Here is a 27154-nt window from a genome sequence, read left to right on the forward strand (position 1 = left end):
GGGCAAGTTTTAACCAGGGAGAAGGCATCTGCGAAACTGCAACATCAAGTAAAAGAGAAAGAAAACAAGAAGAGAGGAGCTGTCCACTGCCCCATTTGTGGTTTGGATGCAGTGATTTAGCTTAAAGTATACAATGGTGTGATTCATAGTGGGACCTCAAAAACATTCTCTCAGTCATCTTCCCAATCCTGTTGATTAATTGTGTGAGTTTAGGTTGGACCCTAAATCCTCTCACCAAACAATTTCACATCAGTGCCAATGATGCAAAATTTTAGAGATAATGCAATATTTAATGAGTTGATCAAATAATGCAGATACTGATTTCATCTGCTTTTTTCCATCCCTGCAAGTTGGTCACTGAACAGCAGACAGCTCCAGGCTCCAGCTTCTCATAAAGGAAAAAGTAAGATCATACCTGTTCCATGTAGATCCTAGGAAATGGTTTCACAGGGATGATAACATTCTTAAAGAGGTAAATATTATATGATTCCCCTTAGTGGCACCAAACCAGAATAATTCCGTCTCTGCCATGGTGGGTGAGAGTAGAAATGCCCTAGAAATGGGCACTTTGTGCTACTATTATCTCATGATCATGAACCAGGACATCTTTGGACTGCTGGTGGAACTCACCATTCAACATAAATGAGGATTTTGAAAAATATTCCAGAAGATTAGTGGTCCCTCAACTCATCCTAATCCATGTGAAAACAATAGGTTTAGCTGGATGATAAGCATACACATCCAATTCCATATCTCATGAGCATCAAGCTCTCTCTTTTGCTTTATCTCGTTGGATTTCTTCAGGGTTTTTTCGCTGCTAATAGATGGTGGATGAGCTGATAATATGCAACAGAAGGCATCACTATTTTCTGTGTTGGTTAGTATATTTTGAAAAGAAAAGATGTACAGAGACATGGTTGCAGCATTGCTGTTTTCAGCAATCAAGAAGTAGACTAATGATTGATCATTATATTATGGTAAATAAAAAATAGGTATGATATTGATCTTCTACACAATAGAATAACGAGTGCCATTATGTTTCTCTGAGTTTTCTAGCTCAACTAAAGATTTGAACTTCTCATCTCTCATGTTGTACATAACAAATGCTGACTTCAGAAGCCACAGTATCAGTAAGTTTCAGTCTTCTGGCTCCCGGCACAATTTCAGCAGGCTCCTGATGTGAAGTTTGTCCTTCAACCTGCTCAAAGGTTAGTATGAGATTGATATCATATATCATCACAGATCGAATTCGTCGAGGATTATGAACGAACCACTTTGAACTTACCAGATTTGTTGTTCCCTATACTTGCACCAGGAGCACCTGCAGCACTGGCTGGGGAAGTGCTACTAGGTGCTGCTGCTGATTTGTTCTGCTGCACCAAATGAGATCCATATGTACAAAAGTTTGACGCCTAGAACACGGATTCAATTGGCGCATCTTTGAGCTATGACCGCACTAATTGATAAATTCAGAATTCAGTTAAGCCACAAACCTGAGGCGGGGGCATCATATGCATGCCAAGATATCTGGCATATGATTCAGGAAGATGAATATTCTGCATCTGGTTGGGAAAGCTTACTGCACTCAAGGCCGGGGAGGGAAATATGGATGTCTGGTTCGCACTGGAAGCTGGGTGTACCGGTTGATTCACTAACGGAACTCTTGGCAATTGGACTGCAGGATGAATCGGAGGCATGGAACCATGATGACCCATTCCCATTCCAATTCCTGGAATGTATTGTTGAACACCAGGAAACATCATTGATGCCATGCCGCTCCCCATCCACATCATCTATACATGATTAATGATAGATTGGCATCAATTGAAGTTATGAATCAAAATGCGGAACAAACTACGCAAAAAGATATGAACCTGAACTTGCAGTTGAAGTGACTTCAGGTATTCAATTGCTTCATCTAGCATCGATGCTTTATCGGTCTGAAATTATGAATTGTATCGGTAAAGATAAGTCAAGAAATATATTGGAAACACCAGTGATCCTGCCCCCATCGATTTGATATGTCAGAAAAGATAATTCAGACTAGCTTTTGCAATGCATGACTCAGTTTTACAAGCTCAAAACTCGAGTGAATGCAGATCTGGATATTTACCTTGTTACAATGAGGTATGAGTTCCTGCAGGGCCTTCATTTTTTCGTTAATCCTATCTCTTCTTCTCTACACAATTTAACAACATTATAAGGGCATAGACATAAATCAGCATACCTCAACCTCAAGTAAAGCATCTAACCCTCTCTGAGAGATTATGGACTTCTGCAGCACGACTCCTGCGTTTAGACATCGGTCTTTGAGTTTGCTTCTTTTCCTCGATTGATTCATACTCGGCCTCTTGCTGGAGTTTTACAAGATCCAACTTGGTTAAAAAGGCAATCAGAAGAATCACATTCATTTCACTTATTATGATAAGTTACCTCACTTTGACACACAGAATCTTCCACCTCCCTTGCCTTCCTCTTGTGGCTTTGGTTACTGGCATTTTTTGGCCCTTCTCTTCCAAAACTACAGCCAGAACCACCAGATGATGAAGTTAGAGCAACCTCATGCTGCGGCTTCGACTGAAGTCTGTCTGATGGTAACCTCGTTCCAGCATCCTCTTTGAGTCCTGCCATAATGCCAGCAGCTGCATCATTGCTTAGAGCATTCACCGGCTCAGTCTGGGCTTGGACTTGATTGCTGCCGCAGTTGCTCGATCCAACCGTCATCATCGAAGACTCCATGGCGCCTGCCTGGTAGTTGCTCCCTGATCCTTTGTGCCCCAGTTGACAGCTCGAGCTAAATCCCATATCAGCCTTCATCATCATCTTCGACAATTGCGAAAAGTTCTGAAGACTCGCATTGTCTAAGCAGGAAGACTGAAGCGTAGAGCCTAAGCAGTGCGATCTCGGAGGGGGCATCGCATGTTCTTGAGAACTAGGGGTGGACTGCTTAGCATCAGACGCTGTGAAATCATTGTTGCTGTCGTTGGTGGAGCCAAACCTCAAGAACCTTTGCTCTTCTGCAACCAAGTCCTTGCTGCTCGTTTTATCAGTTTCAGCGGCCTCAATTTCGGGGAAGAACTCGGAGCAGAATTCCTTTTCGAACGAGTCGTCGAGAGGGTAGTGGAACCACGACGCAGATTCAGCTTCTTGGATCGAGTTGCTGGAGTTGCCGAGCGACTGCTCGTGTTTCTGAGGCTGTTTGAATTCACAGACACCAGGGGGCGCCCTCCGGCGCATTTGGCTGTGCATGACGACATGCCCATTCCTCCACAGCAACTCAACGAGCTCATTCTCCAGTCTGCAAGAACAAATTGAAGGAACATCTCAAAATCCATGGACTAAACCACCCTGGAACTGAAACATTAGGGTTAGGGAGTCTGACCCCGTCGGTTTCTTTTGACTTGACATGGGAAGGAGATCCGTCAAGCAGCCAGAGTCATCTTCCACGGCCCAATCAGGAACATATTGATTCATTGCTCGGCTAGTGGTTAAACGAAGAGCACCAAGATAGCTAGCTAGGGTTCCAAAGTGGTCACAGCTCAAATTTGTTTAACCTAAACGAGAACAGGCAAAGAGGGGGAAATCACAGATCTCCTGATCGACCAAAACTACACAACAAAAAGTAAAATTAGACAACGAGTATGAGGAACCAGAGCTGCCAATTAGCCGGAAGAGAAGCAAAAGATCCTAAATCTTTGCACGAGGGAAAGCGTGAAACCAAAACAAACAATCGCAGAGAAGAATTCCAATAACGCTACAAATTAAGGAATGGAAACAGTCAACCGAGAAACATCATACAGCAGGAAGAAACATCAAAGCTAAACCGTCAAAGGTCAAACTTCAACATCTAATAGTTCGAGGAGCAGCAACTCTAATCTTTCTTTTTCCAAGTAAGAAGACATGCCAAAACCACACGAGACAGCTCGAGCGACCGAAATCTACAGACTAGGAAGGAATCAGAGAAAGGCTTCAGACAAACTCGGAAAGGAAAAAAACAAAATCAAAGTGGCCGTGATGAAAATTAAGGGAAAGGAGAACGAAACAGACCTTGACATACGGATTCTTGACCAAGCAAACTGATGCAAACAGTGGATTATGGTGGGGAATGAAACAGAATTTGCTCTTTCCCGGTTCTTGTTGCTATGAAGATTGAGGAGGAGGAGGAGGAGGAGCAAGCTGCAAAGAGATTGTGAGGGAGTTTTGTCACATATTTGACCCCTTCCCCTCTCCTCTCCCTCAACATTTAACCACGGCCAGATTCGAAAATTGACAAAGACGAGGACGCATGACATCGTTATCACATCACAACATGCCATTTATGGTGCTGCCTGCTTTTTTTTACTTGTTATCTTCTCTCGTTATAAAATCTCTGGCAGTATTTGTACTTGTTTGTCCTTGCTTGGTATCTCAATTGCAGAGCTTCAGCTCCAACTTCCGTCCATCCAAATCCAACGCAATCTACAATCTCGCTAAATAAAGTAAGATTTGCATAGTTCGATCACTTTTTGGATCGCATCCATCTGGATAAACAGGTAGAGAACGACTGAGGATTTTACTTCTATTTTATTTTCTTTTAGAAGTTCTAAAATGTAAACTTAGAAAGGTTGTCGATGGAGGAATGCAGAAGAAGCAGTTCAAAGTTGACCACTCTCGTTGGATTGGATCATTAAATTGAGGACGGCCGCAGAGCCCTCTCATCTCATCTATGTTCATATTATTCTTTCAAGAAACTGGCTTTTCAAGAACAGTATCCTTTCTTTTTTGGTTCTACATCAGCTACACAACTACACAAGTGGCATTCTGGTGACTGATCTGTGACTGATGGAAGTTCATGCAAACCCTCTCAGCCACAAAATTTTCTCACCTTTTTGAAAAGCTACCGAATGCTGATCATTTAGCATATAATTAGTTTATCTTATCTAATGATCCGAATGAAAATTGCTTCACACAACCTTGATTAGATACAGCACCTAAATTACCCTCCATGATGGAATAAAAGTGGCATGATCTGACTGGTGTCATCCTCTCCAAAGTCTCCACTTATCCACAGCAAGCAACATCAGAGCCGAGAAGATTTAATGCTCTTCTGCAAAAAGCAGATTCAATTCTGATCATATTTCATGGAGCTTGCCGAGAAAGTTAAGGGCGAGATGCTGCATCATTGTCATCGATTCTGTCTCGAGATAATAATGCCTCTGTTTACCATTTCCAGTCCCTCTTGTGTGGTTCGACTCCATCCATCCGTTCCGATTATCACTTGGAACAATTTTGGACCAGGAAAAAGATTCACCACCTTCTCTCTCCCACTTATCTCCTAGTGATGGCGAGCTCTTGGTGGAGAAGGCAGCGAGGGGCATGTGGCTCTTGAATGATTGGATTTCGCCAGGTTTCAAGTACCAATGAACCTGCTTTGGGCAAACAAACAAAGGTTCCACATGTCAGTCTAATAAATAGTCTGCAATTTACTGATTAACTCGTTCAGATGTTAACTCTTGTGTTCCATGTTTTAGCTTTTTCTCAGCAGACGATATGAATCCAGATTTCAGGTTCAGTCCACCATTTTACACAAACAATTCCGAGGAACTATCAAAAAAAGTCGTCTTTGACGCTAAAAATGATGCAAAAGCTGTCAAATAGAAAAGATCATATTCCCGCTGCAGGAAAAGTACAAGAGAAAACAGTGGAGAAATTGTGCCCATCTACATCTATCTATTAATTTGTACATAGACTTTTTGCTCGAGGCAGTTATAGCTTTTCGACAGGAAACCCAACGATTGATGGCATTTCTGATGCGATTGAACGCAGCTCCTCAATCTCCTCTTCTGTGAGTCTCCATCCTAGAGCACCCACAAACTCTGTTGCCTGTTCTGCATTTTTTGCACCTGGTATGGGTACTGTATTCTCCTGGGCTATCAACCAGTTCAGAACCACCTAGAACAAAGAACACACAATTTTACTAGCTCCTGCTTTTGGAAACAAATTAGCAAATGAATTCTTTGCTTAACATAATAGGCAACGCAACCAACATCTAAATAGAATAAGTGATTGAGGGATCAAGTCGTATATTCTTTCTTAACTGAAATGCATGGACTTAGTTAACATGTCTATCAAAATGGAAAATGGATCATCACTTGAGAACCTGTGTTGGAGTTTTCCCATAATTTTGTCCAATCTCCTTAATTCTTGTGACAAGAGGTTGCAGCTGCAAACAATAGCAAAAAGAATGTTCACAGTTGACCTCGACCATTGCACGAATCTAGCAACACAAGTACTTGCCTTTCTGAGATACTCCGGAGTATAAATTCGTCCTCGAGGGCCAGTTGGAGGATTCTCTGGTGTGTATTTTCCGGTCAGAGCACCTGGATGATAATTAAAAGGTATCAGCCAGTGTGTTGATGTCATAATTTAAGGTTAGTATGATCTTCCACGTCTATGCTGCATGACCAAACATATTATAAGATCTAATAGTCGATGTAATTACGGGAAAAGAAACAATTGGAAAGTAAATTAAATGTACTCAAGCTAGCCTTCTACCATCTGATCACTAAATAAAATAGAGATAGTTTATAGTTCATAGGGTCTGACATTGTGATGGCATTTTGAACAAAAAATTTGAGCATATTAATAAACCATCAAAGCCAGAACACATCCAGATTCCACACCAAGCATTCTAAAAACTCATACAGTTTTTAATTAATGTCCTTCAAAGCATCAGTAGACTTCAAAGAAATAGTGGCATTTCAGGTATATGCAGCAACTAGCTCATCATATAAACAAACAAGCAGAATAACATGGAGAATGGTGTATATTTGAATGATACCTTGTGCAATAGGAGAATATGCAATCAGAGTGATCCCCAATTCATCACATGTAGCCTTCACGCCGTTCTGCTCCGGAAGCCTGTATAGTAGACTGTAATTAACTTGGTTTGAAGCTAATGGAATTCCCCGTTTCTTGAGTTGAGTATAAGCATCTCTCAGGCGCTTTTCTGGTGTCAAGGGTAAAATCAGGGTCAACCAACATGTTAGTCCAAGGATCATTACAGTTTCCTTGAAGAAAACATCTTGTAGCCAAAGTCAGAACCAACCAACCATTGTAGTTTGAGACACCAACAGCTTTGACAAGGCCTTGTTCAACAGCATCCCCAAGGCCATCAATGTACCCTAGATCAAGTTCCGTAGTACGAATTAAAACCTGAGCTGAGTTAGATCTATGAAGGGATAGAATTACTTCCATGTGCATTGAAGGAAAGTTAAAGGCAATTACCTTCATTTCCCCAGATTCCCGGCCTGTAAATAATCGACAACAGGAACGTTAGTGATAGTCTTAACTTTGCCAAGTTTCAAGAAATAGCAGCAGGAACAGGCTTATAGGCACACCAATGCAGCTGGTATAGTTCAACTGATGTGAGGTCGAGACGTGAGAGTGAATCCTTCAGAGCAGAGATTACACTCTGTCGACCCAGCCTCCATGGCAACGCTGCAAACTTAGTGGCAACAGCAACTTCAACAGCTTCCTTTTGCTGCCTCTCCTTAATGAATCTGATTTACAATGTCAATTCAAACCATAGTAGGGATTCAGAACCCTTTGTCAACAATGTTTATCATAAAGCCGAGAACTTCTAGGCCAGATTAAAGACAGTAGAAAGATTTAATCAGTTACCTTCCGAGTAATAATTCAGAGCTCACTGCCCCCATAACCTAAGGAAAATTACCTTGTTTTTTAGCAAAATTATATTAGTTCAAGAAATCAAAATATCCATCAAACTAAAGAACCAAACCTAAGAAATTCTACCTACCCCAGCACCGTAAACTTCAGCTGTATCAAAGAAGGTTATGCCCACATCAATGCTTGCATTGAAAGCAGCCTTAGCTCCCTTCAACTTCCGATCTGTTACCTCAAATGAACAACATGATAACCGGAAAAGAGTAAACAGCACAAGCAAATAACTTTAGTGTCAGGATCGAATAAGGAAGTTAAGCATCATAGCAGGAGTTAGAATTTCGCACTCCAACATTGCATGAATCATCAAACTATAGTAGCTTTGACAAAAATGAAACAAAACTCTTATACATTTAACAACAGAAGACAATATCAGGAAGAACACGAAAAGTCACTGGATTCTGAATTGTGCGAAAGCAATTCGTTTACAAACTATAAATTTAAGCATATGATATGCGGGAAAAATTACCATCCCATTGGAAATTATTCCAGTAGGCAGTGTCTCCCCATGACCACGCACCAATCCCAATCTTGGTGACTCTCACCTCGGATCCCCCCAGGTTAACCTTCTCCACTTCCACCTTTGTCGTAGTACTCTCCGGAGCAACAGCCCTCGTGATAACCGCCCGCCGTCCCCGGGGAGGGAGCAGCGAGAAAGCAGTTCCGCAGACTTGCAGCGCCATCCGAACAGGCTTCCGAAAGATTGCAACTTTGAACAAACAATCCCCCAAAAAACAAATTTTATGCCAAAAAATCGTATCCTTCAAACCGCAGAGGCGGGATTCGATCGGACAATGGATTCAAAGGGCTTGCGAGGCGAGGATGGAGGGAGAATAAGTCGAACTGGAAAAGATACAGTACGGAGCAGCAGGTGATCAGGGACCACAAGCGAAGCTTTCGCCGAGAGGAGATGAAGCCGCTACCACACGAGATAGGATGGCGCTGGGCGGCGGACGTGGAAGCACAGGAAACGGCGACGAGGAGCAGCGACGGATAGCTTTCCTGGAGAAATGGAGGAGCAAACCGGCCCAGTTCATGTCATGAAGCAACCCAACAAGAGTAATTCTAATTATGTTAAATATTTATATAAAAAAAATACAAGAAATAATATATTTATTTCTCTGAATTAAAAACGAGATAAAAGGAAAATAACAATAATAACGCGTTTATTTATATTGTTTCTTTATTTTTAATACATCATAAATTCTTAAAATTACAAAAGTTACTATATATTTAAATATATAATTTAAAAACTACATTTATTTTAAATTATTCATCAACATTAACAAGCTTATAAGCTGATTTCACTAGCGTTTATTTTTTTATTTTATATATTTATTTATTATTGAATGAATAAAATGAATTTTATCAAATTAAATATCAAACTTGTTCATGTAAGTACAATGTAGTTACAATCTTATTTATTCGTTTATTTATTACAAAACTTGTTTATTATTTATACCCATTGACTTTTTGTAAAAATGATAGTTAATTTTATTTAATAATCATCTTATAATTTTTAAAATATCATTAAAAATTATAAAATAATATATTTGTTTGATTTTTATATTTCTTTTATATAAAAAAATTAAATAATTAACTTAAGTAATAGTTATAGTAATTATTACTTTACAAATCAAAGAAATTATTATCAATCTCCCTTTATTTGTCAACCTTACAAATATATATATAATTTTAAAAATCTAAAAGAAAATTTATTTTCTGTTTATCCTATATATTTAATGACCTTTCTCAAAATGCTGAGCGAAGAGACACAGTCCACTAGGGCCTAAGAGAAGAACAATATCTTATGCATCATAATTAATAGTTACAACATAATATATTATTATTATTTGATAATATGGGTCTTGAATGATAGATTATTTCCAATGTACAATACTTGGTGTTCTTGGCTGTATCATTTTTGAACTACTACTTGATTCTTCCAACTTCTATTACACTGCATATGTATTAACTAGTTATGTCACTCAAGATGTAAAAGAGAAAGAGAAAGAGAAAAAGAAGGGAGAATAGATATGCTCATATATCAATTATATATGTCATCGAGGATCTATTACTTGATTAAAATATCAACAACTCAAAGCATATATATACTTAATAAACTATATATTATACTGCATTGGCAACCCTACAAGCTAATTACTGGTACTACATGCATGTGTCTGATCTCTAGCTAGACACCAAACCATATAGAGAAGTGCACCTCTCTATCTCCTTTTATATATATATATATATTATCTCATAGATCACAGGCACTTTACTAAATGCCCTCATGCCGCCGGTGCCACGTCATGATCATCGTCATCGTCATCATCACCGTCTCGATTCTCTCTATCAGCCATGCTGTCACAAAGCACCAGCTCGTCGGCGGCGGCCGATCCATGGGCGAGAGAGCAGTACTCGTCAGCGGCGACGACGACGACAGCCATTGCTCCGGTTCTATTAACTCTTCCTCTTCGAAGCGACGACGTAGCTAGCTCGTGTAGCTTGCAGCTTTGAAGAGAGAAGCAACAGCGGGGCGGTTGCTTTATAGCAGGCGAGAAGTGCGCGCAGCGACCGGTCGACCTCACATCCTTTTGCATCGGATGCCGGCCGGCCGGTCGGTCTTTATGAGAGGTCGGCCGCCCGGTTCGACGGCGGAAGGGTAGCACGGGGAGCTCTCGTCCACACGCTGGTCCTTCGTGGCGCCTGGGACCCGGAAGTTCGCGTTCGGCGCATGTTAGGGCGGTGGCGTTGCGCGGTCTCCACGTGGACGGGGCGACCCGTGCACGTTCTGGAGCCTCCGCGCCGCATGGACCGGGAACACAGGTGCAAGATTGACCGCCGTCAACGAAAAGTCAGCGGGAATCTAAGTGACCTTTGTTTATTGGCTGATGAGCTCGATCAAAATCTTAGCATATCTAGCTTTAGGCATCGGGACCATTCTTTTTTATTATCATTTCAGTTGGTACAAACATAAACTAGAATTTATATCATAAAGGAATTTAGTTCTAAATCTATAAGCATTAATATATATTAAGCTCATGACGTGTGGGAAATCATGGAGAGTTCTTTCGTTGTGACAATGACTGATCCAAGAATGAAAGATAGTTTTTTTTTTTTTAAAGTTATGGTTACACTTACACCAGCGGTGCAACCAAAGAACAGAAACAGAGAAAATGAACTTGAAAATCGAGTGGTATTTTCATCAATGTCTAACATTCCATTATTTTTTTACATTAATTTTATTAATTTATTGAGGATTAAATTCTCATTTATTGGATGCAGAAGACAGGATCTGACTTCTGAGCGCATCCGGTCCGGCCGACCGACAGTTATAGTAACTAACGAGACGGCAGCGAATTAAAAATAAACCGGGCGTTGCGGCAATCGCTCCGCCTCGTCCTCTGTTTTTCTTCTTTCTTAAATAAACCGGACTGCGGCTGGACCACTTGGCGGCTCGATTCGTCGATCCGACGCGTACGCGGCCGCTGCGGTCCCGCCACACGCGTCTTCGCGGGTCCCACTCCGATTGAGCTTCTCTTCTTGTCTGGGTGGAAGAAATAAGGGTATTTTAGGCATTTCATTTTCTGGCTGCTTTGCCAAACGCCTACGCTCCCAATCAAACGACGGAGTCTCCCCGTGAAGGCGCAAAAAAGAAAAAGTAGTCCTTTTTGCGGACACGCCCTTCAAAGTTTTAAAATTTACATTTCGGTAAAATTCATTCTAATTTCCACTCGTATCGAATTAAATTTTTCTAAATTTAAAATATATTGGAATTGTTAAATAAATTTAAATATTTTCCATTCATAAAATTTACTCTCTTTTTTTTAATTTTATTTTGATGTATTTTTCACTCGGAAGCTGTAAGTAGAATTATACGGATATAAGGGACTCGCGCGCAAAACGTCCATAAGATAATGAGAGTTCTTTGAGATAGTTTTGCCGTAATAATGGTCTAAAGGTACCTGTCTTGTGTTGATCCCTTCGTGGCAGGAAGAAGGCGGAGAGAAAGCGGACGGAGGCGTTAGTTGCAGAGAATCAAAGCGACGCGACGCCGCTGAGATCGAATCATTGCGGTGAGCGAGGACGAAAAGTCTTCCAATCCGTCGAGGAGTTGCAGATCTAGGTTGGTGCGGGTGCCGCTCTAGAGCTATCCATTTTTGCGTGTCTTTTCTAGTGGATTGCGGTCAACTAGTGTCGAAATTCCTGAAATTTGTTTTAATATTTAGAGTTTTTTTTTGGGATTGCAGAAGGGAGATTAGGAGGTAGTGGGCATTTAGTTGTTTGTAAGTGAGACTTTCATGTCCGCTTTAGGGAACTCTGTAAGCACATAGGTTTTGTTGTCATTTTGCTTTAGATTTCATTTTAGGGTGGTAATTTAGGATCTGTCGTGGGCTTTTACTTCTGTTCATAATTATGCCTCGTTTTCGTTCCAATTTGGTTTTGTTTAGTTTGAATTTTGAATTTTCACATGGCGATGAAGAGCTATTTCTTTGAATGCGAAGATAATGCGTTGCCTTTCGTTGATTCAGTCTACTGATACGGAATAGCAACCTCGGAGTGACTGTGCGTGTGATCCAATATGGATTCTGCGAGAAGCTGGTTTCAGAGATTACAACCTAGGGAGAAGGTCAAACCCGGACTTACTAGGAAGGAAGCTGGAAGTGCAAGGGATATGCAGAAGCCTCCAGTTGACGATGCACCTTCAAATGTTACTAAGCAGAAGGTCGCCGCTGCAAAGCAGTATATTGAGAACCATTACAAGGCTCAGATGAAGTCCTTGCAAGATCGCAAAGAAAGGTAATTATTTTCATTTAAAAAAAATAATATTCTGTCTAAACTTCTACACTTTAGGTGTTTGTTATGGCATCAGAAATTCGTGTCTTGAAGAAATATGTTGTCTGAAACCATTGGTCTCCAAGTTCTACCAAACCCATCACCACTATTCCTTTACTTCTCTAAGTGTACTGGATCGGGGTGGCTTCCCTGTAGAGTTATTATTCTAGTTTCCGTGAATGTAGGATCTGAACCGTGCATTTATCAAATTCAAACTCCCATTAGATCGTTAAGCTATGTGTACTCAGATGGATGAGGTGGGAAAAGAAAGGAAGGCAAAAGGGGGAGGAAGAGGAAGAGGAGGGAGGGCAGGGACAGAAGAGGGAACTAATGATCCATTAAGTTGTTCAAATGGGAGGAGGAGAAGACAGAGGGAGGAAGTTGGAAGGCCAAATTAAATTCACATGTGAGGCTGTTGTCTTCTATCATTCATCATGTACCCAATTTTTAGTAGACTGATTTTGGGTGGAAGGATGCCCAAATTCCTCGTAACCTTTCTCCATTTTGCCTGTCCACCAAAGTGAACAGACAGTAGTGCTTTTCTTCTCCCCTTCCCTCCACCTTTTTCTCTTTTTCCAAGTAGGAATGCCCTTAGATCGTGTTTCCTTAAAGTGATGGTAACCAGGAGCAAATATAAATTTCCTTGGAACACAACATAAGACAGGGCTCAGAGTTGGGGCAAAGATTGAGGCATCCTGCAGCTATGAGCAATAGTGGGGTGGCAGTGATGTGCATCCTTTGGGATAGATCAATTTTGAGGGGACAGAAATTGTTTTCCTCACTTCATTTCCGTACCTTTCTCATGTCCATTTTACCTCACCTCCTTTTTCCATTTTTCTATTCTTATGTTTCTCAATGGATCATTAAACCTTAATTCTATCATTACTTAAAAGCATGCATTTCAGGTCATTCTAGCATTCTCATTAGACTGTATAGATTATTATCTCAATCAAGCTAGTTCACTAAATGCACTAATGGTTAATAGTTACAATTGCTTATGTAAACTTGTCAATAATTGTTCTCTATCTGCTAACTAGCTAGAAGAAAAACAACATGATGGTTTCTTTGAATTAAAAGGTTTCTTGAGCTGGTATATTTGAGTATAGTCAACTGGCAAGTGGTTGAACAGATTGCCTTTACTGTTTCTCTACTTGACCATTGGCTGTATTAGTTAATCCATTTTTGCTTTTATGTAAGAGAGAAAATAATTCCTGTTATCATAATTGAAAGAAAACTAAGTAAACTAGCTATTATAAACAAGATGGTCCTACATATAGCTCAATGGTGAAACAGGATCCATATTGCTGACTCTAAATAGTTGGGATACACTTATCATGTGATGCTTGTGTCTTGAAGGTTCCTTTATATTTTTTGTTGAACATGAGTATGAAACCATGACCATGGCTGCATACGCCTTCTGATTATGAAACTAATTTTACATATAAGTATTTACCTTGAACGTGGATTTTATTCACCTCATATTCTTTTCCATTTAATTCAATGACAATTTCAGACGCTGGATGTTGGAGAGGAAGCTTGCTGATGCAGAAGTTCCTGAGGAAGTGCAGAATAGCATTTTGAAGAATTTAGAGACAAAAGAAACAGAATATATGCGCCTTCAAAGACATAAAATGGGTGCAGATGACTTTGAACTTTTGACTATTATTGGGAGGGGGGCATTTGGAGAGGTAAATTCATAAGTTTTTTTAAACCTTTTTTGGCCACCTAAATCTATCACTGTGTCTGTTTGGATTAAAAAAAATCTTAGCATCATTAGCTTGATATGGTTTCTATTGCTTCAATGGAGGTTAGGTAGACATAAGTAAATAGTAGTAACGCAAAATAGGATATATGAGGAACAAGAAGCTTACTAATTATGCATGCTTTAGATCTGTTCATTTGGATGAATAAGTGGAAGGATGTAAGTGGATGGATGGATTGCCATCTCCATCCTTCAATTGTTTGGTTGGAATGATGGATCAATTAGAAAGTATAAGTTGAAGTAAAAAAATCCCAATTTATCCCTCGTATTTGGTCCATTCAAATAGGGCGTACTGAGATCGGGCAGATCAATGAAAGGGAAGATGAGGATATTTTACTGACCTATTTATAACACAGCCGTTGCTGTAGTTCCCAGATTACAATACCCATGTCAATCTTCTCCCTAGCCACATTTAAGTTGTACTATTGTGGCTGTGCATTCTGGTCATATTATGCTCATGCTATTCTGGTCACATCCTGCTCGGTCAGAGTAATGACACAATACTCATCCATAATCTGGCGTGCTGCTCATCAAGAATCAGTGTGTTGCTCATGATGTGATTCATATTTAAGTTCTGGCGCACTGCTCATACAGAATCTGATGATTTGGTCATCTAGAAGCCAGCATGCTGCTCTTCTCCAGAATTCAGCATCTAAAAAACATTGCTAAAGTGCTCATCCACTGGAAAAATTATTGTTTTTTTTTCTGTTTGCATTTATAAGGATAAATATTATTCATTCTATGAATTAGTTATGAATTGTTGCATTAAAGTTGATTGATGTTGTGGGAGAGAACAGAAGAAAGCAGTTATTGATGAGGAGGGTATTAATGTTGTTTCCCTAATCTAGTTATCCATCCTTTGATTTATTATTCAAACTGAATGGAAGGGTGTCCAAATGCGCAAGCAAACAAATAAGCTAAGTCATCTGCCCATTTATCTATCCTTTCAACCAAATAGGTCCTTATTCTACTTGCAAAATTTGCTTACCTGTGCCTCCTACAAACCTACCTCAAGCCCTAACAATCAACACTTTTAATTCAATATTGATTTTTTACTTATTGGACTGTGGAAAGGATTATCAAGTAAAAAAAACACGTTTTTTTTTCAAGTACTTTTAACCAAGGTCTAACTCTCGACCTGGATCCATGCCGAAGTATTTGCCTCTAACTAGAATGATACGGTTTCAAGATTGTACAATTCCATTTCGGTTGGGGTTTGGGTCGACATTTGTGTCAGGTAGTGAAAAGAGCTCTCGGCTCAAATAGAGTGTTGCATTGAGCCGCAAAAGGAGCATGTGGCTCATGTAGAGGATTGTGACAAGTCACTAAAGGAGCTTGCAGTTTGAGTGGAGGGTTGATGATGCTTGTGCCGCTCGCAATGAAAGTGGATTACGCTTGCATCTTGACAGAAGGGTTTCATCCTCATGGAAGAGGCTCGGGCTCGCAGAAGATGCTTGTGATGAAGGCAAGCTGTGGAAGGACTCATCCTTTTTTGTGCTGTGGTTTAGGATCTTCTTGCATGCTGTTCCATGGGTGTAATGAAAAATTTCGCTGACTCAAGATTTAAAATCATGCTGTTAACATAAATGGCATATGCTGACATTATTTTCTTGTGCATGATCAGTACCTATAGATGTGTCTTTATATTGTTCTTAGCCATAAGATGTCTGCCAACTAAATTGGACTATCCCAGAAATTAATTTTGTCAAACAAAAAGATTTTGTCCATGTGACTTCATATTTGCTTAACTTATCAAATCATTCTCAGTATTATAACTTGATTGGATGACTGGTCAGGCTTTATCATGTTCACACAGGTCAGAATATGTAAAGAGAAAACAACTGGACATGTCTATGCAATGAAAAAACTTAAGAAATCTGAAATGCTTCGTAGGGGTCAGGTAATTTTCATGCTCATTTATCTGTTCTGTTGGTTATTTCAACAATTTAGTTGTCTATTTACATGTGAATTGTAGGTGGAACATGTGAAAGCTGAAAGAAACCTACTTGCAGAGGTGGACAGCGCCTACATTGTTAAACTCTACTTCTCATTTCAAGATGATGAATATTTATATCTCATCATGGAGTATCTTCCTGGGGGTGACATGATGACTCTGCTCATGCGCAAGGATACATTGACAGAGGATGAGGCCAGATTTTATGTGGCAGAAACTGTTTTAGCTATTGAATCTATTCATAAGCACAATTACATTCACAGGTATGCTTCTTCCAGTTGTGTGCATGCTCTTTTTTATAAACATCATTTAGTTGCTGAACCATGTATTTATCTTCGTAGGGACATCAAACCCGATAACCTATTGTTGGACCGACATGGACATATGAAGCTTTCAGATTTTGGGTTGTGTAAACCTCTGGATAGTAGTAGTTTTCCAAATCTTAATGAACCCGAATATCAACCAGGAAGAAATTTGGATGATAGGCGGTCCAATGTTTCTCCTGCACCGAGACGTACTCAACAGGAGCAACTACAACATTGGCAAAAGAATAGACGGATGCTGGTAACATTCAGAGTTGCTAATTAGATATGATTGGAATCATTGTATTTCTTTATGCATATTTGACTCACTCTACCATGCTATTAGTCTATCGAATACGGGCATATTGTAGTCTTACATTGTTATTCTCCTCTATGTTTGGCCCTTAAATTGTGGGGCCTGCAACTAGTTTCCATGTTTGTTAGAGAATAACAGGGACTTTTGTAATTTATTCATGTTAGCATATTTTCATTCAGTTGCAAGTTCTTTGTGTCCAGGCTTACTCAACTGTTGGGACACCTGATTATATTGCTCCTGAAGTTCTTCTCAAGAAAGGATATGGAATGGAGTGTGACTGGTTTGATTCTCAAGTTTTCTTTGTTTTGGTTAAATTTTTTGGTTAATTGTTCTGATTACATTCTGCATTAGGTGGTCACTTGGAGCAATTATGTATGAGATGCTTGTGGGCTATCCACCATTTTATTCTGAAGATCCAATGTCCACATGTAGAAAGGTTTGTTAAGTGCCATGGAAGTTTGCAGCTTTTTCCATGCTATAGTTTTTTGAAATGAAGATCCAATGTCCACCTAATTCTTGATCTCTGGTTTATTCTTGAGCTTTTATTTTGGTTAAAAATTATTGCTACTTTTTGTTCTATCTTAGCTAAAGCCAGATCTTAAGGTAGATAGAATAATCAAATTGTGTCCTATCTGTTTTAAGCTTTCATCCTGAGATGCCATGTCTTCTCTGTCCACCCTCATATCTTAAGGACGGATTTATGTCTGCCTGATATTTTGATATCACGTAGTTTTAGGTGGCACAACTACTAAGACATATGCTAATTTCCTTAATTCAATCTGAGTCATTATTTGTGGCCTTATATAACACTTAAATTTTAGTTACTGAGAGATAAAAACACTCTAATAAAGGCCTGCTGTTCTGGTTCCTGGTTTGATTTACCTTTTTCCCTTTAAATTCCAGCTAGTGTGGTCAGATGTGAGCATTAAACTCAATCCGATGATATGCAACTTGATGTTTCAGTTATGCTATTGTAGCATGTGGTGGTTGCTGTAGGCATAATGGCATGGCTATCCAGTTAGATACTTAGTGGCCCTATCTGTGTCGGTTTGTAGTGGATGGACAAAGTCATAATATCCTCCAACCTCCCCCCCCCCCCCCCCCCCCCCCCCCCCCCCAACCCACCCAACCAAAACGATAAGAAGCATTGTCATTTTATCATTTGTCATAGTTGCTCACTTCTGTTTTGCAGATTGTAAATTGGAGAAACCACTTAAAGTTCCCTGAAGAGGCAAAACTTTCTGCAGAAGCTAAAGATCTTATAAGCAGACTTCTCTGTAATGTAGAGCATAGACTTGGTACAAAAGGTGCCCATGAAATAAAGGTCTGCGTACTTGAGATGTTTTTGGCAGCAAGTTCATAAAATGTATGCAGAATTTGTTATGAGATCGTCAGTTGCAGGCACACCCATGGTTTAGAGGCATCCAATGGGAGAGACTGTACCAAATGGAAGCTGCTTTTAAGCCGGAGGTTAATGATGAGCTGGATACTCAGAACTTTGAGAAGTTTGAGGAGGTATAGCAATCTCAAACCATTCTGAGTTCCTTAGTGTTAATCCATATGTAGGGAAACTCTACTTTGTTCAAGGCATTGAGTTCCTTAGTGTTAATTCATATGAAATAGGAAAACTTTACTTTGGTCTAAGACATTGTAATTATTTTTCCAATGTATCTTGTAGTATTCTGATGCTTGCCTGCTTTAAGTTTTTGTTAATTTCTCCAATTTCTTTGGTGGTCCTTATCTTTGTTTTCTGATAGTTTTCATCTTTGCTTCTTCACTACAACTTTTCATGAAAAATCTACACTTGGAAACTTGTGTTGTTAACCTTAACAACCTCAAAATGGTGGTGTACTCTTTGAATTTTAAGGCTTTATTCTTGTTTGTTAACAAAACAAAGCACTGCAACTCTTAACTTAGATGCCAATGACCAAGGAATCAGTATTGAGAATCTATGTCCAGCAGATGGATTTGCTTAGATGTTTTTGGAAAAAGGAGGGTAGTTCTTCTTCTTGTACCAGGGTGCTCATTTGACTCTTAAATTATGCTAAATGTAGCAACAAAAACATGGCATCATTTATTTGAAAAGTATATACCAGTTTAGCCCTTTTTGCATATTTCAAATGACATGTGTCATTTATATCTTGATGCAGACATCAGTGTCAGTTCAAACTTCTTCGAAGTCTGGCCCGTGGAGAAAGGTAGTTTATGGTTTATTATTACAATTTTTTTTTCAGAATGAAAGTTAGCACATAAGTGATGCACAGGCGATCTAAGGTTTTCAAAACGAACCATCCAAATAATTATTTCTACACTTAGAACTCCATGAATAACATGCGTGCTCACACATAATCCAAATATCCATATCTAGAGAATAATCATATTATTTTCCTAAAAATTATAATCAATGTAGGCTTGAAAATGATAAGACTTAGTTTTGATGGATGATCATAGATTCTAAATTGGCTAGATGACATTGAAAACTATTTTAACTCATATAAGTCGACCTCATTTGTTGGAACACAATTTGCTAACAACAAACTTATAGGATTTACAAAGAATTTTGGTGCTGTGTCGAGAATCATTAATACATGATAAGAGCAGAATCCATCATATATTGGCTTGAAATGAAACAAAACTTGATGAAAAAATATGTCCCACATTTTAAGAGATAATAAGTATGTTAATATAAAATAATCTTCCTCAAGTGAATCAAACTCAGAGCTAACATCTAGTTCATTCACAATCAAAAAACTTTAATTGAAAATAAAGAATTTGGTTAAAAAACATCTTTTGATAACTCAATCCAAGCAAATTTCTCGAACGACATTTTAGAAGATATTCATAACAACACGATGAACCATTTGATAATGCAACTTTAGACAAAACTATGATAACATTTTATAAGAGTCCTCCAGCGACATCTTAGATGAACCAATTTATGATATAATTTTAGAACTTCTCATTCATTTGACAACCCCTTTAAAAAATCATAAACATGATGTTGGTTAGGATTTATGCTAATAAATTATAACTTATGCATGATACAAGAAGAAGCCAAAAGAGAAAATTGAACAAAACGAACATCATGAACTAGAAATGCAAAGCATCAACTTAAAATTTTGAAAATCAATTAAGGCTTTTATTGGCATATTTTGTCTTATTGTTACTTGTGACTTTCATGTTTATCAATTAACTGAATTAGTTTCTTAATTTGTTTCCATCTATCAAACCAAAGGCTCAATAGCTCAATTTTCAAATTGGAGGATATGTTAATTTGTTGAAAGCATTCGAACATGAATTATTGACCTTGTCATGGGCTCTATTTTTTGCAAATTCTATCAGCATTACTAGTTTCACGCCTTGCAAATATTATGCTGATGTGAACATCATCTTTGTCCCACATAAGCTCAAACATTTTCTTATTTGGTGATAACCAAAAAGAAAGGAAACGAATCAATTTCTTACTAGATGGGACGTACAAAGAGGAAAGATGATGAAAAAACATTGTTAAATAGAGTTAGTGAAGCTATTGTTCCCTATGCTTAGAAACTATGGACCAAGAAAAGAAGTTGACAACTCATCAGAAGCCCACACTCCCCAGTGGAGGAGAATGATGCGAAGTCGTGTCTCCTTGGTGGAGGAGAATGATGCGAATAGGGAATCAATTTCAAGTTTGAACTTTGAATTTGTAATTAAATTTTCTGATTGCCCTATTCTCAGTGTCAAAGGCTAATAACTTCTTATTTCTATTCTCAGTGTCAAAGGTTTATAACTTCTTGTTTGATACTCTCTAAATTTGGAGAAAGAGTTTTAAGTATATATATATAGTTTGGTAGGATTTTATATTTGCAAATCAGAGAATTTTTTTCTAAAATTGTTGAATCATCTTAGATGAGTGAATATTTGTTACCCGTTTGTTTAGTTTATTTTTCAATTTTAGTTGGGTTGGAGCCTCTAAAAAGATCCCAACTTTTCTCTTGAATCAACAATATTGTTCTTGATAAATTTATTGTCATGGAAGTCTAGTGCTTCATGTTGGCCTCTTTGGTGTTGTGTCTATGAACTATACCATCTACCTGTAGCTTAACTTATCATAGTTATCTTGCTAACATGATAATAGTTTGATTATATTTTGTTGAAGTATTCATGGTATTCCTTCTTATTATACAGATGCTTCCGTCGAAGGATGTCAACTTTGTGGGCTATACTTATAAAAATTTTGAAATCGTAAATGACCATCAAGTTCCAGGCGTCGGTTGGTCTTCTTTCTCATTTATTTGCTTGTCTAATTTTATTAGACAGTGCAGTAAGATTTATACGATTCCTTGGATTTAAGTTCCATGTATAATCTATAACCTGCCCTTCCTAATATCTCTAACCCTGACTTTACCATCTTTAATCGTTTTTGTACAGCTGAGTTGAAGAAAAAGAGTAATAAGTCAAAGAGGCCAACAATTAAATCCTTGTTTGGTAATGACTTTGTTCCTCTTATTTTTCCAAATTAATTTGTTTGGATAACAATTTGTTTGTGAAGATAAGGACTATTGGTTGATGCATTGGTTGCACAGACATGGATTCAACATCAATTCCAAGTCCACATATTCAAGGTAGCTTCCTCAAACTACTCCCTACACAAGTGGAGGTGCCTGAAAGCGTAGAATCATCTTCTCACTCGAGCAGTTCGTCTCTGGACCAACCCCATCCTCGGCAAAGATAGCGAAAGAGCGCAACGAACTTTGTAACACCTGTACAACGGCATCACGCAGAACTACTTTGTTCCCCTCAATCTGTACATAGAAAATATATGACAGTGGTATCAGCATGTTTACCTGTAAATTTGTGGATCCAAGTTCGTAAATTTACTTTTGGATTCTTTGATTTTTGTAACAGTGAATTTAAGTTGGCGAGAAGAGTTCCTATCGTAGTGTGGATTAGCTACTGAACGGATGATAATTACTTGATTTTGATTTGTGCCATATTTGTAATGCAAAATTAAGCACTCTAGCTCTGTGTACTTGTTTGTATTGTTCAAACGTTTAAATTTCAGTGGATCTCATTTGTAATTTAAACGTTTGGGTCAAATACCGTTAAGTCATCAATCAATGAATGAATTGATATATGCGTTCTTCTTCTGCAACTCTGAATTGATATATACGTTCTTCGAAGATTGCTATTGAGGAGGATGAAAGTAGCCAAGATCAAAGTGAAGTTGGCAGCTGAGGTTGAGTTGAGATCAAGATCGGTAGCCAAGTCCAAAGTTGGGTTGGCAGGCGAAATTGAGATGAGATTCGCAGTTGAGGCAGTTGAGATTGAGATCGAGAGTCGAGGCCGAGATAAAGTCAACAATTGTGACCAAGCTAAGATCAAGGTTGGCAGTCGATGTCGAGATGAGGTCGATCGAGGAAGACAGTTGAGGCTAAAGTGAGGTCGATGGCTGAGGTCAAGTTGAGATCGAGGTCAACAGTTGAGGTCAAAATGAAGTTGACAATCGAGATTGAGATGATCAGCTTAGGCCTAGTTGAGATTGATGTTGGCAATCGAGGTCGAGATGAAGTTGACAGTTGAGGCCGAGTCGAAATTGAAATTAACAACTAAGACCATTTTGAGATTAAGATTGAGATCGACAGTCAAGATTGAGATGACATCCGTGGTTGAGACCGAGTTGAAATCGAAGTTGGCAGCCAAGGTAGAGATGAGGTCAACAACTAAGATCGAGTCAAGATTGAGGTAGACAACCAAGAAGCTATCTGGTCCCTGAACTGATTCAGTTAGATCTGAGTCTCTACTAGGTTAGGTATGAGTTCTTGGGACACGTGACTCATCTTGAGTTTTATAGTTCAGAGTAACTCCTAACAACGAGGAACAAGCGGAGGCTGCACGTTTCCGCCTTATCATAGAACAACTTTACAAATATTTTTCTGTACATGCTACTGTACTGTAATTAAATTAAATGCATTCAAATACAAAGCATAACTAATCGTTTATCCTGTGGAATTCACCAAGCAGCAAAAGGAGGGATGCCTTGCTCATTCCAGAAGTAGTTTTCCGGGTCAACTCGAGCCTTGACTATCGCGAGCTTGTCAAAGTTGTGCAGGAAGTATCTTCTTCCCCAAGCGCTTGCCTCCATGTAGCTCGTCCTTCCTTCCTCTGTGCTGCTCCCCAAATCTATATCCTTGTAGTTAAGATACGCAGCTCTCGGATTGCTCGACACGTGAGGGGCCATGTAGTCGTAGAGCCTCCTCATCCATGTCAAGTGCCTCTCCGTCACCGCCGCCACCTGTGTCTGATCAAACCACCTCATGAAGTACTGAATGTTATACAAATTCCCCTTTCTGTGAGGGAAGGCAATGGCATCGTCCTCTATGTCCCAAAGCCTTCCGCCCCACGGCTCGATTACCATGAACAGAGGCTCCTCCTCCCCCTCCATCATAACCTCCCAAATCCCCTCCCATGCTTTCTGAGAGATGGGCTTCCTCACGAAGTCCGACTTGCCCTTGAAGGAGCTGTTGTACACCCGCCGCCGGTCCAACAGCACGCTGGGATCATTCAATGCGTGGCCGTCGAGGGAGAGAGTCGTCTCCACCCAACTCAACTCGTTGCAATCCTCGGCCCTCACGCCCAGCTCGGGGAAGCTCTTATTGATGGCCGCGAGCATACCGTGACGGGGGCCCAGGAAAAGGCCTTGGAAAATGACCTGGATAGTGCGGTTCACCGGCGCCTCGCCGACGGCTTGCGCCATGGTCCTGAGCCATAGATCGTCGGCGACCCGCGGCGCGATGCTCTGCCATGAATGCAGCAACCTCGTCGCACCCTCCTCCAGCGTTCTGCTCACGGAGAACAGCGTCAGTCGGGGCGGCACCGGTACGAGTCGCAATTTGTAGGCCACGACGACGCCGAAGTTCGCCGCGCCGCCGCCTCTTATCGCCCAAAACAAGTCTTCCCCCATGGTCTCCCTGGTCAACAGCTCGCCTTTGGCGTTGACCAGCTCGGCATCCACGATGTTGTCGGCGGAGACGCCGTACTTCCTCTGCAACGACCCGACGCCGCCTCCGCTGAACTGGCCGCCGACACCGACCGTGGTGCAAACGCCGGCAGGGAACGCGGCGGTGGGGCTGGCGGCAGCCACGTGGTAGTACACCTCGCCGACGGTGGCGCCAGCGCCGACCCAGGCAGTGCGGGCTTCGGCGTCGACGTCGATGGAGCGGAGTCCAGAGAGGTCGAGGACGGCAAACGGGCCGTCAGTTCTGGAGAAGGAGACGTAGGAGAGGCCCTCGTAGTCATGGCCGCCGCTGCGGACGCGGAGGCGGACGCCGTGACGGCGTCCGCAGAGGACGGCGGTCTGGGCGTCGTGGGCGACGGAGGGGACGATGAGGAAGGAGGGAGTCTCTGCGCCGGAGGAGAGGAAGCGGAGGTTTTGGATGGAGGAGCGGTAGAGGGTGGCGAAAGAGGTGGCGTTGGGAGTGTAAATAATCGAAGGAGAAGAGGAAGACCCTCCTGTTTCTTCAAGAAAGCAACGGAGGAAGTTGGCATGCTGATGATTTGCTGCGTGAGAAGTGCAGAGGAGGAAGAAGAGGAACCAGGAGAAAATGACGGCGGACGCCATTGCAAGGCTGCACGTTGCACTGCGTAACGCGATCTAGGGGCCCATAAATAGAGCTCAAATTTGGACACCATATTTATCATCATCAAGACGAAAGTAATTTTTGAAAAAGATCCTTCAAGTTTAACAATTATGATTTTATCCCTTCTTCTAGAAGTATTATCGAAATGCTTCTAAATAGTTATTCTTTGTCATTCATATACACAATATCATCTCCTTTTCTTCTCCATCAAGAAATTGAAATTATAGTTGGTCACTACGGTAAAGATATTATCTTAATTTCATCAAAATTCAATTCTTATCAATTTCAATAAATCTGTCCTATACTAGTCAATTCAACTATGCCCCAAAGCCACAATATCATCTCCAAATCAAGTTATAAAGCACACTCCATGACAATTTTTACCATGCTTCTTTACAAATCATTATGGGTTGATTTGCAAATTAAAAAGTAGGGGCGATTTATAAAAAAAATAAAGTTGGGGTATAATTAGGTAAAAAGCCAATATGGATCTTCCCAAATAGAATAAATTAATGATATGATAATCGATATTGTGGAGATCAGATCACTTGGTTTCGATCTAACTCGTGCATTAAACGTTGGCCTGCACATGCTTTACTATAGATTATTTGATGCTATTGATTCGATCGATTCATACCTTCTCTCGATTTAAAAATAATGTATATTTAATATGAATTAAAATACATTTAAAGATCTGGTCAAACAATGTTTAAGTTTGAATGATCATGCGTTTTGATTAAAATGTATGCCACATGATTGGCACTTTTTATTTTTTATTTTTTTAAAGTAACAACACGTTAACGTGGGACGGAAAATATTTATTATTTTGATTAAAATAACCTTATCCGATCTCAAATATATATATTATTTTAATATCCATATTTGAAAATATATTTACGCAAATATTAATATTGCTATGTGTCGACTTTTGATAAGAGGGCACTTTTTTTAATAATTAAAATAATATACATCATAGTTTTACCTAATAATATTTTATTTTGGGAAGAATTGATTAAAACCGGTACACTGTAGATTTAGTGGAAATTTTTTTAACATTAATTAAAACTGATCAAGAATTGATTGAAATAGCTTAAATTTAGTGAGAATTAGTTTAACTTGATCAAATAATTATAGTAATTTTGATTAAAATTTGTGGGGGTTTTATGTTTTTGCAGGGCGAAATGAAAATTAATAATAATAATAATATACAATTAATTGCTCATTGCTTTACCAAAAAATTAAAATTTTTTGATATATTTATTCTGAAACGTGAGAATAATTGCTGATGTTTTATTTGATATATCTTTTGCAGAAAATAATTGTTAGATTTCCTAAAATGGAATCGGTTCAACGTGCATGAAAATCGATCGTAATGACGCAAATAATTCTAAACATGAATTTATTGTCGAAGTAAAAACGAATAAAAGTTATAAATCAAATCGAGATTCATTGTCATTCCTTTCTACAGTCGCTGAAATAATCTAAAGATTTTAATGAAGACGTTTCAGTTAGTAGATTCTCCAAACTAATTTTCAAAGGTATATAATCTAAAAATCAGATGCTCAATTGTCCCACATTTATGATGTTTAATTTCTAGCAGGAAGAGGCTTGTCCTTTCCCCACAATTTTCAAGTATTAATCCAACGAACCGTAAGTCAAACTACAACCTTTTTTTTGTAAATTTTTATTGGTTCAAACATACAAAAGGTAATAGATTTTCAAGTAATCTATTGCTTCTTTTTGGTATACCAAAAAACTATCTGTACTTATCTAAGATCATGACGGTTGAGGTGGAGAAGTAAGAGGCTCTGACGGTGGAGGAGGCGGTACTAAGGATGATTGTAACATTCAAATATGGATTAGGATGGATGTGGAGATTTGATATTTGACATGATCATTTCGATGCTCAAATTAACACAAAGGCTAAAAAAGATGAAAACAGTAAAATAATAGAAGAAAAAGAAGACGCATGTGTGTCTCTTTTTAAAGATACATTCTCTAGAATTTATATAGTTATCCGAAAAATATTTTCATGTCAAAATCAATGAGGAGATCAGATCCAATAACAATTAGTTTGTCTCTCCATCCACTAAATATTGCGTATTAGAAAGAGGACATCTAGGAGATCAAATCCGACAATCACATAACCACTTCTCTATTCACCTAGTGCTACATAGTTATTGTCTATGGGCCAACTTAATTAGGATGTATGCCTCAACTAATGGATAATTAAGGAAATAAAGTAAATGTGTAGTAGTCTTGAAGATTGAAATGTCTAAGTTAAGTTATTGAGATCGAGATGTCTTGATCGAGTTTTTGAAGTCAGATGAATTGACCTAATAGAGTCGACGAGTCATGAGTCTCCTGAAGTCAGATGAGCCGAGCTAATAGAGTCGAAGAGCATGAATTTTTTGAAATCGAATGAACTGAATTGATGAGGTCGAAGAACTCGAGTTTTCTGAAATCTAGTGATCATTTTAACCGTCACTTGATTTTTGACTTTGACTTTGTCACACGTAGATCCCGTATCCACCGTATCACTATCAATTGACGGTAAGATCCCGTAGAGTGAGACCTTTACATATATATATATATATTTACCATATATAATATATATATATATACCTTTGACATCAT

At 39.3% G+C, this 27154-nt stretch overlaps 4 protein-coding genes across 6 annotated transcripts; 1 reads left to right on the top strand and 3 right to left on the bottom strand.

Annotated features, from left to right (window-relative positions):
• Window positions 1-949: 949 nt before the first annotated feature.
• Window positions 950-4169, bottom strand: LOC141843514 (transcription factor PIF4-like). 3 transcript variants are annotated; one of them, XM_074731567.1, is made up of 9 exons: window positions 4048-4169; window positions 3383-3554; window positions 2434-3298; window positions 2253-2354; window positions 2114-2179; window positions 1875-1940; window positions 1494-1793; window positions 1286-1412; window positions 950-1198 (listed from the first exon to the last, which is right to left on the bottom strand). In XM_074731567.1, exons 2-9 carry the CDS (start codon window positions 3472-3474, stop codon window positions 1194-1196), a joined length of 1623 nt encoding a protein of 540 aa, XP_074587668.1. In that variant the 5' UTR covers window positions 3475-3554; window positions 4048-4169; the 3' UTR covers window positions 950-1193. The 3 variants fall into 3 exon arrangements, with proteins under 3 accessions (XP_074587668.1, XP_074587667.1, XP_074587666.1); XM_074731566.1 differs by having other exon boundaries at window positions 3383-3594; XM_074731565.1 differs by having other exon boundaries at window positions 3383-3608.
• A 1453-nt stretch (window positions 4170-5622) lies between these two features.
• Window positions 5623-8733, bottom strand: LOC141843039 (putative oxidoreductase At1g06690, chloroplastic). The gene is made up of 10 exons (XM_074731050.1): window positions 8192-8733; window positions 7799-7890; window positions 7663-7700; window positions 7380-7541; window positions 7267-7289; window positions 7092-7163; window positions 6821-6988; window positions 6277-6359; window positions 6140-6202; window positions 5623-5931 (listed from the first exon to the last, which is right to left on the bottom strand). Exons 1-10 carry the CDS (start codon window positions 8403-8405, stop codon window positions 5746-5748), a joined length of 1101 nt encoding a protein of 366 aa, XP_074587151.1. The 5' UTR covers window positions 8406-8733; the 3' UTR covers window positions 5623-5745.
• Window positions 8734-11700: 2967 nt separating this feature from the next.
• LOC141842916 (uncharacterized) lies at window positions 11701-21909 on the top strand. The gene is made up of 14 exons (XM_074730903.1): window positions 11701-11851; window positions 12258-12525; window positions 14075-14249; window positions 16140-16223; window positions 16299-16540; window positions 16619-16841; window positions 17096-17175; window positions 17247-17331; window positions 18088-18219; window positions 18297-18410; window positions 19046-19093; window positions 21066-21150; window positions 21309-21365; window positions 21464-21909. Exons 2-14 carry the CDS (start codon window positions 12308-12310, stop codon window positions 21610-21612), a joined length of 1692 nt encoding a protein of 563 aa, XP_074587004.1. The 5' UTR covers window positions 11701-11851; window positions 12258-12307; the 3' UTR covers window positions 21613-21909.
• A 957-nt stretch (window positions 21910-22866) lies between these two features.
• Window positions 22867-24498, bottom strand: LOC141842691 (tetrahydroberberine oxidase-like). Its single transcript, XM_074730726.1, has one exon. It carries the CDS (start codon window positions 24496-24498, stop codon window positions 22891-22893), a length of 1608 nt encoding a protein of 535 aa, XP_074586827.1. The 3' UTR covers window positions 22867-22890.
• Window positions 24499-27154: the final 2656 nt, after the last annotated feature.

This window comes from Curcuma longa, chromosome 12, assembly GCF_044706935.1.
Source record: "Curcuma longa cultivar G26 ecotype Majalengka, Jawa Barat chromosome 12, ITB_CL_G26_1.1, whole genome shotgun sequence".
NCBI lineage: Eukaryota > Viridiplantae > Streptophyta > Magnoliopsida > Zingiberales > Zingiberaceae > Curcuma > Curcuma longa.